Source organism: Tachysurus fulvidraco, chromosome 16 (genome assembly GCF_022655615.1).
Source record: "Tachysurus fulvidraco isolate hzauxx_2018 chromosome 16, HZAU_PFXX_2.0, whole genome shotgun sequence".
NCBI lineage: Eukaryota > Metazoa > Chordata > Actinopteri > Siluriformes > Bagridae > Tachysurus > Tachysurus fulvidraco.
The window spans coordinates 7881859-7897855 of record NC_062533.1 but is presented as its reverse complement, the minus strand read 5'-3'; the positions used below and the strand labels follow the sequence as shown (position 1 = coordinate 7897855).

The 15997-nt window shown below is 37.0% G+C and overlaps 1 protein-coding gene across 2 annotated transcripts; it reads left to right on the top strand.

Moving 5' to 3' along the window:
- The first annotated feature begins 936 nt into the window (after nt 1–936).
- Nucleotides 937–14699, top strand: ppp2r5ea (protein phosphatase 2, regulatory subunit B', epsilon). Of its 2 annotated transcripts, none has more exons than XR_007138077.1 (14): nt 937–1526; nt 9159–9319; nt 9928–10124; nt 10248–10349; nt 10497–10589; nt 10782–10912; nt 11044–11103; nt 11198–11343; nt 11585–11638; nt 11723–11773; nt 12058–12177; nt 12274–12401; nt 13044–13145; nt 13251–14699. XR_007138077.1 is itself a non-coding variant. In XM_027149032.2 (14 exons), the coding sequence occupies exons 2-14, from the start codon at nt 9163–9165 to the stop codon at nt 13351–13353; spliced, it is 1407 nt and encodes a 468-aa protein (XP_027004833.1). In that variant the 5' UTR covers nt 941–1526; nt 9159–9162; the 3' UTR covers nt 13354–14699. The 2 variants fall into 2 exon arrangements, 1 of the variants encoding a protein (XP_027004833.1); XM_027149032.2 differs by having other exon boundaries at nt 941–1526; nt 11198–11306.
- Nucleotides 14700–15997: the final 1298 nt, after the last annotated feature.

Sequence of the window (15997 nt, the reverse complement as noted above, 5' to 3'; positions counted from 1 at the left end):
CTCTTGTGGCTGAATGATAAAAAAGAAATACCCACAGATACGGTCCAACATCTAGCAGGGAAGCCTTCAGAATATTGGAGCTCCAGAATATTGGAGCTTATTATAAGAGCAGAAGGGGAATAAATCTGGAACTGGATGTTCAACAAGCATGTGTGTGATGGTGTCCACAAACTTCTAAACTTATATAATCCCTGTGTTGATTTAGACAGTAATAATAATAATAATAATAATAATAGTAATAATAGTAATAATAACAACAATAATAGTAATAACAACAACAATAATAGCAAGAATAATAATAGTAATAATAATAGTAATAGTAATAATAATGGTAATAATACTAGTGATAATAGTGATAACAACAACAACAACAATAATAACAATAGTGATCAAAATAGTGATATTAATAATAACAACGCCACCTTGTGGTGATATAAATTTTTTCTTTCCACTATTTTTTATTCATACGTCCTACTCTTCAAATTACAATAACTTACTTATTTTCTTATTTTCTCATTAGAGTACACAGTCCTGAATACAAAAGCTGCATATTTTTAGAAATGATGGTTTGTTGTTATTATGGTATTATGTGACTAATCATTACTGTAAGTCTGTGGAAAGATTGTTGCGTAACCTCGTGTTCAAAGATTTCGTGTTTGAAAGGGAAATAAACTCCCTCGGATTTTATCCTAAGCATCAGTAATCCATAAAAACGTCTTCCTCAGCACCTGCTATGGTATGTGACATTTCTCAGTACCAGAGCATTTCTGCTCCACTCAGCTTCGTTCTCATTCAACCTAACATGATAAATGGTCTACGTCATCAACGTTTTACTTTGGGGGGCGTGATAGATTGACGTTTATTTAGACCAACCAACACGCCTAAATTTTCCACACCAACCAATCACCATGTTCACATTTTTGTAAAAAAAAATAATCATGTTCGCTGTCGTGTTCTGTTTTGAGGCAGGAAAAAAAATACACACACATACACACACACACAACTTCGGACGGTAGCTTGTTAGCGTTAACAAACCCGTATAGATATTACACGATAAAAGTGTCACTGTTTATAACCGTTTTAAATAGCCTAGTGTTCTTGTTTGAATACTAGGAGATGTAGCCGTTATTCCGTTTACGTTAACGTTAACTCGCTCGGGGACCGAATGTCGCTTCCCGCAGCCTGGCTGGGACGGTAGCGGAGGGATTAGCTTACACAAGCGGGCTATCTTACTCTCTAGCTATGCTGAGACACGCTCAGGTCCACTGGTAGCTTAGCACAAACATTAGCTCCTCTGCGATTAGCATTAGCTCCTCTGCATTAGCTCCTCTGAGCTTAGCATTATTCACGATATCTGAACGACTTTACGGCGTTTGTTGTCTCTGGATATTCACACTCTAGCTGGATATTTTATTATAGCGTGCTAGTGCTGTAAGTCCTATACATTCTAAGCTAGCGGGAATTTACTGCACCACCCTTAACACGTTTCTGGTATCTTGCCGGCAGGATTTGGAAAGCTGACTGAGGTAAATATGCGTCTTTTAAAGCTCTGTGTTTGAGGTGTAAACTGTGAAAAAGCCAGATCATACTGGGCCGTGTTTAAACTGGCTTTCTGCACAGCATTTCAAATAAAACTGTGTCATACTGTATATCTTCTGTAGAATTATACATAAAAAATGTACATATTACATTTTTTATACTCATTCTCTACACATAAACACATTGTGCTTTACATACATCTGCACTATTCATTTGTGTATCTTATAGCCTTTATATTTGTTTTCTCTCTCTCTCTCTCTCTCTCTCTCTCTCTATATATATATATATATATATATATATATATATATATATATATAAATAACTATATATATATATAATATAAAAACATGCTGTACATGTGATACATATTTATCTTCACTTGTCTCTTTGCACAATTGCTACTCTTTGTACTTCTGGTAGATGCCAAACTGCATTTCGTCCATGTGTACCTGTACTATGCAATGACAATAAAGATCTATCTATCCTGAAGAAGAGCTCAGTCAGCAGGCTGGTCACAGACAGTGTGTTCATCCCCACCAGTCAGCCCTCAGCGACCGTGTTCAGTCCAAGACATTTACATTCATTAATTTCTCATAAACGTGTAAAGTTTTGTAGCAGAGAAAGCACAAAATTTAATGTGCTTGGCTTGGAGGCTGGGATTTATATATCATCTGCATATGTTGCACAGAAATGCTTTCCTAAAGAAAGTAAATTAGCAGTGCTTTACTTAAAAGTGCTTTGGAATGTTGGAGAGTTCAGAGAAACATTTACTTCAATATCTTAAATGTGTGTTAATCATTATATAAAGTGGAGCGCAGATTTCACTCTGTGTATCTTAATATTTCGTGTACTTAAATACTTAGTATTAGGTGACAGATTAATATTTGAGTGTGCTGTGTTATTCCTTATCTGATGTGATGCACGTCAAGGGCCTGTTAAGAAATTTAAAGACAATTCTAGTCTCACCCTCAGCTATGAAGTGAAATTCAGAATAGAATTATATCAAGTTTAGTTTCAGTAATGACAAACTTTACAGTGGGACTTGTGGACATAGTCAGACATAATATTTGCAAATAGTAAGGAAAGAGTTTTGTTCAAAGTGGAGTTGCAAGAAGTCTAACAAATAATAAAACCCTGCAAACCTTTATGAATTAAAAGTGTACACTTAAAAGTACAAGATGTCCCATAAGTCTCAATACATGGGGGAGTACATTGACGTGATTAGTGAACACGCACAGTCTCAAAACTGGGGGAAAATATATAATATGAAAAATGTATAAGACATTAAGCCATTTTGCTAAAACGTTTTAATTTCCTCTGTGTTTGTAGCTTCTTAAGACACCCTGCAGTGTTTTAATGCCATGTGTTATATGAACCTTTGCTTTTTTTTCCCCTTAGTTTATTTTGAATCGATACCAGTAACTTGTTTGCAGCTGATATGCATATTTTCACGTTTTTGTTTTTAGCGTTGGTTACCTAAGAAATATTTGCATCACTTTCAAACCACTAAGCCTGTCTGTGTACATTTGGTCAATTTGTTTCTACATTTTTACCTCTACCATGTGGTAACAAACCTATACATCAGTAGATGTGTGTTTTATAGTAATGGTTATTTTTTTCAGTTAGATTATAATTCAATTAAAGATTGAATTCGGCTGCATACATGTTGTGATGACGTCACATGCTGCATCTTTGGGCCTTTTTACACCTGGTCACTTCATGTGTTTTCTCAGATCTGATAGGTATCTGATTTGTTAAAACTGTTCCATTTACATTAGGCCACATAAATGCGTCTCGGTGAATCGGATATCAATCCAATCTTTCTAATCCCGCCCAATATGCAAATATATTTTACCTCATTTCTGGGGTAATTGAAATGGAACACGCTTTGGTGTATGTGGTTTTCAGAATGCAATCAAAAAGAAGATGAGAACTTGTTACGACAGTTATGCTACAAGAAACAGCATTTAATGTTTGCTGCATTTTCGTTGCTGGCTGCAGTGCATTTTAAGACAACGAGACACCTGGGTGAAAGATCACTTGCGAGTGACGTACTTCTGTTTGGGAGGAGTATAGCGCTGACGTATGTGGCTTGAACAACCACATTCATTTACACCTGTCCAGTTTCATCTGAAATGCGTCCCAGACCACCTCCTGAAGTGGTTTGAACGTTTTGGAGGGCATTTAAGCCCTGTTCACACTTCAGGTAAAAGTGGCCCAAATCTGATTTTTTTGGGGGTCAAGTGACCAGGTCAGACTTCTTCAGGAGTAGTGTGAACACTCAAATTTAGCCCAGATCAAATCAGATTCAGACCACTTCCATATGTGGTCCCGAATCAGACCCAAATCTGATTTTTTTCCAAGGCGGATTTGATGCGACTTCTACGCCAATCTACATTGACATTCGTCACAATTATGCGCCAGCGAGTACGCACACAAACGTGACTACGCTTGCAAAATGGATCAAATAATCAAAAGTTGCCTTTGACTTTCGAAAATTTTCAAAACACTGCGTCTTTGTGCTGCCATTACACAAACATTTAGAAAGAAAAGCGAAAATGCTTACTTCCTCCATAACCTTGCCAACTTTAGCGCAACGGCATGCTGCATGTGACATCATTGTTATTGTCCGTTTGCGCATGCGGGTCAGTTCGAAACAGCAAACAGTTCACACTGGTATCTGATATAGGCCACATTTTAAAAGGTAATGTGAACAGCCAAACAAAAAAATCAGATCTGAGCAAAATATCCGAATTGAGCATTAAGACTTGCAGTGTGAACTTGGCCTTAGACCTGGTCTTTTTATGATCGGATAGCTCTGATCACAGAAAACACATGAAGTGACCAGGTCTAAAAAGCCCCTTTGTCAGCTGTGGAAAATCACAAGGTTGTGTTAATATCATTTTGCATTCATTTTGACAATCATGGTATCCTGTAGGGACTGAAAGAGCACTTGGTAACTAACTGTAACCCTAGTCTTGGCTTTCCATTTCCAGCCATACTTTGTTAAATTACAGCCAGACAAATGTACAAGAAAAAGCATAAATATCTGCTGGCTGTCATATAAGCCCTGTTCAAATAGGATTAAATTCACATGGAGTAATTTCCTGTTTTTTGTTTTTTTTTTGGCCCCGATCTGCCCTTTCAGTGTTTTACTCCATCTTCTTATGAGAGCATTACAGGCCTGTTACTGTTTTTTCGCCTCAAGACTCTGTTGTCTTCTGATAATTTTAGTCTCATCCGGATACTCGCCTCTGATGTTCAATGCAGACGTCATCTTGGTTGGAAAATCAGTAACCCTCTGCCAGATATTATACAGTTCATGAATAAAAAATGGATGCTTTTGAAGAGGCACTTACCAATACACTTGGTCTGGGCTGTAAAACCTCAGCTATACTGTTCACTTGGGGAAGAATTTTCAGTAGAAAGGTAGATTAGAGATAGATGGAGAAAAGAAAATTGAGATTCCCCAGGCTGATTAAAGTTAATATTCACAAATGCTCAATATTGCCAACTTTTAGTTTTCTAGAAATAATAACCACTGAAATCTCATATTGATATTGTGAATGATTTGCTCATATTCTAACTGCTATTTTTATTCATCATTTAAGCTATTAACATTGGATATTTAAGTGACTGACCATTTGAACATCCAGGATCCAAGAAATACAGTCCATTGGAAACTTGTTCTTACTGTGGTGATTTTGTTGATTTCCAAATGTGAGGGGTTCTGCCAGAACAGACTTCTGCCTGATAAACTAATCCAATCCAAATAAGAGTGTAGACGAGTTATTGATTTAAGAACATGTTCAGTTATTTAAACCCAGACAATTTTCACATAACACTGCTGCTTTGGCCTAAATGTCAGCAATTTATATGACATCTTACAGGGTGTTTTCACAAAGCTTTCTGATCTAGCAGTAGAAATGGCTGGATAGGACCATAAACATACCTGCGTGATACAGGTAGAAAACGGTATAGTTGGAGTACACAGTGATTAATGAGCATTTTTCAACCAAATACATCATCCATACATTGTTTCAAACTTTATAAAAATCTAAATTTCACTCACATAAAAACACAGGTTTATGTTGGCAGGCCAGCAGTGTAGCAATGGATGGATCTCCTGCATTATAGAGGAGGATCTTTTTCTGCTATTTTCGCTGTGAAATAATCAGGCCTTCTTGCAGAATATAAAATATTATTGGGAAAGTTTGCTAATGTTTTCATAATCTTGCCATAAGTGGAAACATGGATGGAAGAAAACCTACATTAATTGTGAGTTGGGTGACTGATTTGGAGAGAAAAGTCCTCTGCCCCTTAACCACTGGAACAAACTGCTGATTCCCCCCAGCACGATCAGCAACAGGTTATTGTTTTAAATAATATTGTTAACAGGTATTGTTTTAGAATTACCTTTTGGCTTTTTGTACTTGGATTTTCACCTTTAAGTGCATTGTCAGTTCAGATGAAGACTGTAGATTAAAGTATGGCCTTGTCTACAAATTTTTGAAAATGTAGTTACCCAAGTGAAAAGTCTTTTGTGACTTTGACAAACATCAGAATGAAGAAAAATTGTGACTTCTGTGACTTTGATCCTAGCATAAATATTCATACTTGATGAGCTGGTTTGGGTATTTCAGAAACTGCTGATCGTTTGGGGATTTCAGACAACAGTCAATAGAGTTTACACCAAACATAGCAATAAATAAATAAATAAATAATCGTGTACAGATGGTATGCAGGCTGAAACACCTTGTTGATGAGAGAGATCAACAAGGAACATGTTCTCCTGATCTAAGCCTGGATGACACTGATAGGAAGTCCAGAATAATTCAGATAATTGCTCTTTAAGGCCAGGAAGAGCAGAACAGCATTTCAGAATGCACTACACATAAAACATTGAAGTGGATAGGTTATACCAGCAGAAAAACACATCAGGTTCCACTCCTGTCAGCCAATAACATGCGAGAATGAGTACACAACCAGCTCCACAGCATCCAATGAAGGCCTGAGGAAGGTCATAAACATGCATTAATTTACTATTACTTACTTTTCTTTCATAGTTCACTGATGGAAATGTGTAAATCCTGCTATTATCATGAAGCAAGGAAAGACAAGGACACATTTGTGCTTCATTAAACTGCCTTTTGTTTCACTTTGTTTACTGCAGATTAGCATCAAAACTGTGCTCTTGTCCCTATAAAAATTCATCACAATAGTTTTTAACTCCACTTTCACCAGGCATTTCATATCACTTTATTATATACACATCTCACAGGTTAATTAGCTAACTGTTAACCAAGAATTGTTGTTTTGGTTCATATGTAGATACACAGCTTTGTAGGTGAGAGAGCCAAGATTAACAATAGTAGAAAATCTTTTATGCTTTGTGACCTTTTGGATCTGGAGAATAGAAATGTAGCATATTTGTGACCGCATATGTTTCATGTATATGGTTGGATATTACTGCTCAGTTAGGATTTACTTTAATTTTAATAGAACCCAGGTAATTCAATAAGAAATCTCTGTTGTCAGATCAGTCTGTTGTCAAGTATTTTGATGCGATTAATTATAAATTTGTTGCTTGTTTTATGCCTTTCTTTGTTTTTACAAACAAACCCAGACATGTCTTATTAATCTCACAATATAGCCCTACAAGTTTGGAAATTTCTCACACCTTTCATATTTCATAAAGCAAAGTATCTTGTTTAATTTTCGTTTTTAAGACTGTTCTATAGTTTTTAAACTTTCCTGCTTCCCTTTTGTTTACCCATCAAAGTCCATTTCATTTATGGCTACTTTCATGACAAGTACATGCTGCTGTATATAATTCTCCTTTAGCATTTATATTTGTAGGCAGTGCACATGGCAGGACCTATAAAGGATTAACCAGTTGAATATCTGGCTCTAATGCAGTATCACGTTAATTCTGGTAAATCTACTATCGCTTTAAGTCATGGTTTATGTTCTCATCGATGGCCAACATTCTGTGCAGGACTTGACATGTGCATGGAGAAGGACCTTCATAAAGTCTGTTAAGTAAAGTGTAGTCAGTCTGTTAACTGTCTGTTAAAAGTTCTGAACATTTTCAGTTTGGTTGAGTTTCAGTGCTTTTATTAAAAGCATGTCCCTGGCACACAGTTTATCCAGTAATGATCTATTACTGTGTGTGTAGCATGTGGCACTTAAGTGTTTCTTCCTCATCTTTTTGTGAGGAATGAGCATGAAAACTTCCTGTCAGGCTAGACCGCTTTAATTCCAACCAGGCCTCTGAGGATGTGTACTGAACTGTTACGTAAATGCTGACAGTCAGGGGAAGGCCAACATGACGCTACCTCATGTGTGCTTCATCTGCTCAGCTTCACTAGACTAATGCCCTTAACCTGCCATGGGGGTTGTATTTCCCTGACCTATGTCTGTCAGCCATCTGGGCTTTGTATTGTATGCTGGTTTCCACAGGGACAACAGCACTTGGTTTTCCTCAGGGCTCGTTCTTCTGCTCGTTCTTCCAAGTTGATTCAATGCTGAAAAGGAGAAGGTTCACTTTGACACTGTTTCACTCTATACATTGCACAAAACTGTACCATTCCTGTCACTTGTGGAAGACAGACAAAAGTTTTTATTTATTAATATATGCTTTTGTTTTCATATGTGCTTGCCAAAGGAAAACACTTCATACAGTTAAATGTAGAAGTCTATGCCTTAAAATTTTGAAAAATGCAGGCATTCCTAAACTGTGTTTCTGTTTTGGATCTACCGGTCAAATGTATAGATATTCAAAGATTCCCAACCCACAGCTTGCCAAAAAGCAGTGTTATTTTGTAAATGATACATAAATATAATAATGCCCATAAGAATCAGCCTTTAATTGGCTGTCAGTTTCTAGACTTTTAGATAAACTGGTTGTTATTATATGATTAAGCATTTTATTAAAACCATTATTCATAGATTTTTTTTAAAATATAAAGTATATTACTAATTTTTATAATTATGGGATTTCTATATTATTACCTTTATTTTTGCTCGAGTGCCAGAATTCATCAAAGGTCATGTCAGACAGGTTTTCCCAGACTGCCTCACATAGTCTTACTCACTATGCTTCTGTCAGACATTTAAACTTTGCATTGTATCTCAGTGTTATGTGCTTTTTTTTGCTTATTTTGTTTCTTGTATGAAACTCAATAGCCTAATGCTAAAGCAAAGCAACACGGCGAACATGCAGAATATTGCATATAAGTTTTTTTTTTTTTTTTTTTTTTTTTTTTTAACTTAAGGATCTCTGTTTCAATACAAAGTGAGTTAAAGAAGTAGCAAAAACCCTTCATTTTAAGATTCTTTGTTTTGATGTGGTTGCTGTGGTGATGTGAATGCGACAATCTGATAGCAGACTGCCCCGGCAGCAAATGGGCTTGCCTGGCCTTGTACTACACTGAGAGTACCTAGATGCTCATATGTTATCTCAGTTATGCATCAGTCTTTGCAGTGGCATGAACAGCAGAACCAAATACTGAGTTTATTTATTATAAGTTATTATTTATTATAAGTTATTTCTGAGAACCTGTTTAAAAAAAACTTAGTAGGTTAATAGGCTGTATATTATTTCTTCTCTGTTTCAGGGCTATGTCTTCGGCAGCCACCGCACCCCCATCCGTAGACAAGGTGGATGGCTTCTCAAGGAAGTCAGTCCGGAAAGCTAGGCAGAGGCGATCACAGAGCTCATCTCAGTTCAGATCTCAGGACAAACCCATTGAGCTAGTGCAGTTGCCGCTACTGAAAGGTATCAAACCCACCATGTTTAGCTATCAACCATTCACCAAGACCAAAACTTTATGGGAGTTATTTAGAGAATACACCATATGTCCACATGACCCAAATGTAGGCCTTCTGAACTGTGCCTTTGTGTTCTGTAGCATTAAGATTTCCCTTCACTACGACTAAGATGCCCAAAGCTGTTCACAAATGGCCATGCCACTGTGCACAATGCAAGGTCCGTGAAGACATGGTTTGTCATCATCAACTGTGACCAACCTCTGTCTTTGTGGCTGCATGGCCAGAAATTCACACAGCCACACTGCCTTCATCTGGGAATCCTTTCCACTAGTTACTGGAGTATATTATTGCTCCATATTTGTGACAAACTCTGTACTAATGCATATGGTTGTTTCCATTCTCTTTTTCTGTGCTGTTTTGGTTAAAAGAAAAGACAAATAAAAGCTGAGAAGGAAACAGGAGAAGCTTAGGGGTTGTGGGTTTCACTTATAACACATCAAAGAGAGAAATATGCTGATTTTGCAAAATCCTCTGATGTGCATGCACAGAGACACAAAGTGCATAGTTCTGTTATTTTTCTCAAGCTTTTATCTCTCTCTCTCTCACCCTCTCTAGATGTGTCTGCCCAAGAGCAGCCAGAGTTGTTTCTAAAGAAGGTGCAGCAGTGCTGCACTCTCTTTGACTTCATGGACACACTGTCTGACCTCAAGATGAAGGAGTATAAGCGCTCTACTTTGAATGAGCTGGTGGACTATGCCACAGTTAGTCGAGGTTACCTCACTGAACAGACTTATCCAGAGGTTGTCAAAATGGTTAGTGCTACAATTATGTTGATCAGTTATTATTGTCTTTACTTGACATTCAGTAATTGTAAACCTGGTTGTCGTTAGGATGCTTTCCCTTAGGTTTTCAATCTATCTCTGTATGTCCATCAGGTGTCCTGTAACATATTACGGACACTCCCTCCCAGTGACAGTAATGAGTTTGACCCAGAGGAGGATGAGCCAACATTGGAAGCCTCATGGCCTCACTTGCAGGTAGACTATAGTACAACCCTACACATTATTTCACTGCAACCAGAACATTATACTGTCCCCAGTCCTCTTGTGCCGTTTTTTTGAATTACGATATCTCAAAATGTTTATTAACATAAATCGTCGTTCAATTCTTGTCTGTCTCTCCAGCTCATCTACGAGTTCTTCATTCGCTTCTTGGAGAGTCAGGAATTTCAGCCCAGCATTGCCAAAAAATACATTGACCAGAAATTTGTACTACAGGTGTGAGCTATGGAGATGTATATTGGTTTATATCATTCTGAGTTTGTAAGACTGTTGCGGGGAATTATTTGTGGTCTATTGTTGCTATTGAAAATGTCTACTGTTAGTACAAGATGTGTTTGTTGGTACTGTTAAATAAACCTGCTGGTTGACAGAGTGCTGCTGTCTTTTTCTCACTCTGTTTGTGTTCAGCTTCTGGAGCTGTTTGACAGTGAGGACCCTCGTGAGAGGGACTGCCTGAAGACTGTCCTGCACAGAATTTATGGCAAGTTCCTCGGTCTCAGGGCCTTCATCCGCAAACAGATCAACAACATTTTTCTAGGGTAAGAAAAGTGAAACGGACTTGCCTTTTTAGTAACAAGTCAGATCACATGAAGTGTTGTATTGCATTGCTGATATTTTCTGCTCTGTTTTTGAATGTCTCCTACCTCCTCATCTCCTCTGTCGGGTGAAGGTTTGTGTATGAAACAGAGCACTTCAATGGAGTGGCTGAACTGTTGGAGATCTTAGGAAGGTATATGCCGGAATAGACTTTTATATTAGTGCAGATTGTACACTGTAATTTTGCAATCAGAATTCATGCTTGCTTATTTTTTGTTATTCTTTAGTATCATCAATGGTTTTGCACTTCCTCTGAAAGCTGAACATAAGCAGTTCCTGGTAAAAGTTTTACTGCCTCTGCATTCAGCAAGAAGTCTGTCCCTCTTTCATGCACAGGTATTCTGGGCCCTGTGCCTGCTTTGGCTCTTATACAGTTAAGTTTTTTGTTTGTCTGTTCATGTTTGTCCATACTTGTGACACTTGACACTTTATTGCACACTGTGAAAAGTGAAGGACACTGAAAGCTAGTGATCAGACATACACGGCAGGAAAGAATATCAGTCTCAGAACAAATTTCACAAACAGTGAGCAGAGGAAAGAGGACTGTATGAATTCTTCACTGCTGCTGTTGTCAAGCCAGCACACACACTTGACAACATTTCTGTCTCTTGCAGCTGGCCTATTGTATTGTGCAATTCCTAGAGAAAGATCCCACGCTAACAGAACCTGTAAGTGACAACCTGTTTACAGCTCTTCTTTCTCTTGGATAGTATTTCCCCCTATTTTTCTTATTTGATTTTGGATCTTTTCAGGTCATAAGAGGCTTGTTAAAGTTCTGGCCGAAAACCTGCAGTCAGAAAGAGGTAAATAAAAAGTTGACACTTGTTAGTTTATCTCTTACTATCAAATTTTGAATATCAATATTTCTTAGCATTTAACGGGATTGGTTTTTTTTATTTATTTATTTATTTATTTATTTATTTATTTATTTATTTATTTTACACAGTGAATGCACTGTAAAAGTGTCAAGCATGTATATGTGCCCCATCAGAGTAGCTTCAGCTTGTGCATGTCAGTTAGCTGTTATTTACACTGTGAAGGGAAGTGCCTACTATGTTTCATAACACTCTTTGTGGTATGTTCTTAGGTTATGTTCCTCGGTGAGCTGGAGGAGATCCTCGATGTGATTGAGCCAACACAGTTTGTCAAGGTCCAGGATCCTTTGTTCAAGCAGATTTCCAGATGTGTTTCCAGTCCTCACTTTCAGGTCTGTAGTTTATACACATGCCAAAGCCTTTCTGTACAAAATCACTACACTTTTTCAAAAGTGAAGTAATTGTTCCCATTTACTTTTCCATATCAGGTGGCTGAGCGAGCCCTGTATTACTGGAACAATGAATACATCATGAGTCTGATAGAAGAGAACTCCAGTGTCATCCTGCCCATTATGTTTGCCAGTCTCTACAGGATCTCCAAAGAGCACTGGAACCCGTAAGTGTGCTCAGAATGGGGTCTCATGATATTACTGATGTCAGCTGGCACAAGTCCCTAGGGAAAATCGAGATTTTACTTCTTGATAAGTATGACCATTGTGTAAGACTGCAATACAGTCCATCATGCATTTTTACTTTTATGCCTCATGTGAGTAAGGCATAAAGTCCATAAAAATCTTTCTGTATGTTGTGAACGAATGTATTTAAAAAAAAAAAAAAAGTGTATCTTTCAACACTTTTAATTGTAGCCTCCTTGCTTCTAGTTACTGACATGATCATTAATACTTTATAAATATGCTGTTTGTGTATACTTCCACTCCTGTGTTGGGTGTGGTGTAATTCTAATGAATAGTTTGCCTAACCTCAGTGTGCTGACCGCTCATGTTCAGCTGTGGCTGTCTAGTTTTACTGATGAAATCAAATAACTATATTGCATTATTCCCACAGGCCATTTAATGGAAAGCAGTGTAGAGTTACCGAATGTTCCATATGCTGAAGGAATGTGTTGCTTAGGTGTGAAGTGGAAAAAAGAACAATGCTTTTTGTGTTAATTCAGTGTAATGTTTTTGTTGTTTTTGTCTTTGATACAATTTGAAGTATTCCGATTTTGTCCCCCTCGTTTGATTCTTTTCCCGATTAGAGCGATATCTGCTTTAATCTACAATGTGCTAAAAGCATTCATGGAGATGAACAGCGCGCTGTTTGATGAACTTGCTGCGACTTACAAATCAGAACGTCAGAGGTAAGATGCCAAGCATTTTGGCTTACAGACATGGACAGACTGAGACAGGAACCTGCATTAAGAAGTCTACACCTCCCTGAGTTTTCTTTTGTTCCCATGTCTCAGGGAAAAGAAGAAGGAGAAAGAGCGGGAGGACTTGTGGCGGAAGCTAGAAGAGCTGGAGTTGAGGCGAGGAATTCAGAACAGTGACAGCATCATTCCCACCTAAACATGGATATAGCTCCATCCCCGCATCAAGCTCCAACCAATGTTCTGCCATAGGGACGTCTCATGTTCACACTCCTTGTGCAACGTACTTTACTGTACACTCCTGCATTTGTTTATCCATTTTCCCCCACCAGCACTGTAAAAATCTTTTCCACTCCGTTTCCTTTGACAATGATGCTATACAAAAAAAAAAGGACAAGTTGTGCTTATCTTTGACAGGGACTGGGGTGGGAGGGGGAGGAAGACTTTATATTACACTCCTTGCCATTTAAAATAAACAAATGCATTAAGGCATATATCCTCAGAACCCTTTGCCTGAGAACAATTTTTTTTCCCCTTTCCGTCAAGAAATGGCTCTCTAGAGTGCGGTTCCAAAGACTTCCCATAATAAGTTTCTTTGTCCCATGTTTCTTATTTGAAAAATTAAAAAAAAAAAACACCCTCACGTTTTTATGACCATGTCCTGTAAAGGTGTGACTACTGTACTAGTCTTGAAATGTCTCACACCTCACAAAGATGTCATAGCAAAGTCAGTCGACAAGAAATTTCCATAATCACCTGCATTATTTTTCCAGGCTATTTTTAAAATGCGATCTTCACAGTTCTTTGGTGTACGGACAGGAGTTGGTCTGGCACTGGTACCATCAATGAGAAGTAAGACACAGTGCTTGCTGTCATCTTAGTGAAGTCGAGAACCTGTCGAGAATTCTATTCTGGTGGTTCACTGCCTCGGAAGAATTTACAAAGCAAAAGATTTTCTGACACCATTGAAGACTAAACTTTCTTGTAAAGCAGTGTTCAGAATTTGTTTCATTCAGTGTATTGAAAAGTCGATTTGTGTCAACATCTTAACCTGGACTCTATAGGCGTAGGCAGCGCTGACGTCTCCTCTTTGGACTTTGGTTGGATGCTCTTAAAATAATTTGGTTTAAGCTAGATTGATTTTAATGGAGTGTTTGGAATGATAGCCTGCATATGTGGTGTATTTCTGAATGCTGATCCAGTCTTATTCCTCAACAGAAATGCCATCCACTATATAGTGGGTTAGGACTAAAGCACTTGGAGTTCGAGAGTTTGTTGTGTTCACAGAACTCAATATCCTTGTTTTTATTTTATTCTGTTTTATTTCAAATTAAAATCATGGGTGTGGATTTTACATGTAAGGAAGATGTATTTTTTATTGCTCTGTGGGCCTCTGTCCCTTTCATCAATCTTGTGTGATTTATTTTTCTTTGGATGGCCCTGTAATGTTTGTTAAAACTTAAAGGAAAGGGTTTGATGAACAGAATAAATCTTAATTATTTTAAAAAATACAGAGACATTAAATAAACCTGTTTTTGTGATAAATGTTTCTTCAGAGATTTTTTTTAATTATTATTTTATTTTAATTTTTTTATTTTTTTTGATAAAGAAATGGCTGTGTTTGGAGTTGTGTGATTTTCTAAAAGAACTTTCGGAGGTAAGAATCTAGTTACATGAGTATAAATGTCAGAGTTTTGATTGATTTCCTCAGAGCAATTATGTTTTGAACACCATGCTGTCATTAAAAATCAGAATGCTTTGCTTGTAGGTTTCCTGTGTATCAGAGATGGGGGACTTGTGTCATGTGACTTGACTCGAGTCAGACTTAAGTCGCAAATTTCAGATTTGAGACTTGCTTGACAAATATTAAAAAAGACTCGACTTTGACATTCATGACTTGAGACTTACTTGTGACTTGCACATGTGTGACTTACTCCCACCTCTGCTGTGTATCCAGTGAAAGGTTCTGACAGATTCTGTGACTTGGCACTTTTGACTTTACATCGCCAGAGATGGGTTTTTTTTACCCCAGCAGAGGGCAGTGAGCACTAAAAGTTTAACTTGTAGTAGAATATAATGACTGACTCTTGAGCTCCTAGAGTGAAACTGTATAGTGCTGGTGTTGAGTAGAAATGCATGATAAAGCCATAAGCCTTTAAGAGTTTTAAGCAGTCCAAGTGTAAATATCCGTATAAAGTATGCTGCTGTTTTTAGTCTTTTTGGGAATCTTTCACCCAGGAAGGTAATTAATAGCTATACCTTAAAATGATGTATTTAATGTTCTGTTTTACTTACAGTTTAAATGCTGAATCGTCGCTTTTAATTGTTGCACACATACTATATATTTATAAGCTATACCTTTGTTGTTGATAGTATATTTCATGACTGAGATGCTTTGTGTTCCACTGAAAATACATTTAAAAGCTTGTATATAAAGGTAATAATTTAAAACATTTAAACATACAGCTTATTTAGAGAACTACTGGGGGGGGGGATCTTAATACATTTTACATTCATTTGAAAACACTTAAAATCTAATCCTTGACATATTGTTTTCTGTTACTTTTATATGAGAGTTAATGGAAAAGGTACATAACCTTTACCTCTGTAAATCTATACTCCATATATATATATATATATATATATATATATATATATATATATATATATATATGTATGTATCTATCTATCTATCTATCTATCTATCTATATATATATATATATATATATATATATATATATATATATATAGATAGATAGATAGATAGATAGATAGATAGATAGATACATACATATATATATATATATATATATATATATATATATATATATGTATGTATCTA

Coding starts and splice junctions, on each gene's coding strand:
- ppp2r5ea (XM_027149032.2), top strand. CDS start 9,163: ATGTCTTCGGCAGCCACCGCACCCCCATCCGTAGACAAGGTGGATGGC. Junction 10,913..11,043: donor ATCAACAACATTTTTCTAGG/GTAAGAAAAGTG, acceptor TGTCGGGTGAAG/GTTTGTGTATGAAACAGAGC. Junction 11,774..12,057: donor AAACCTGCAGTCAGAAAGAG/GTAAATAAAAAG, acceptor GTATGTTCTTAG/GTTATGTTCCTCGGTGAGCT.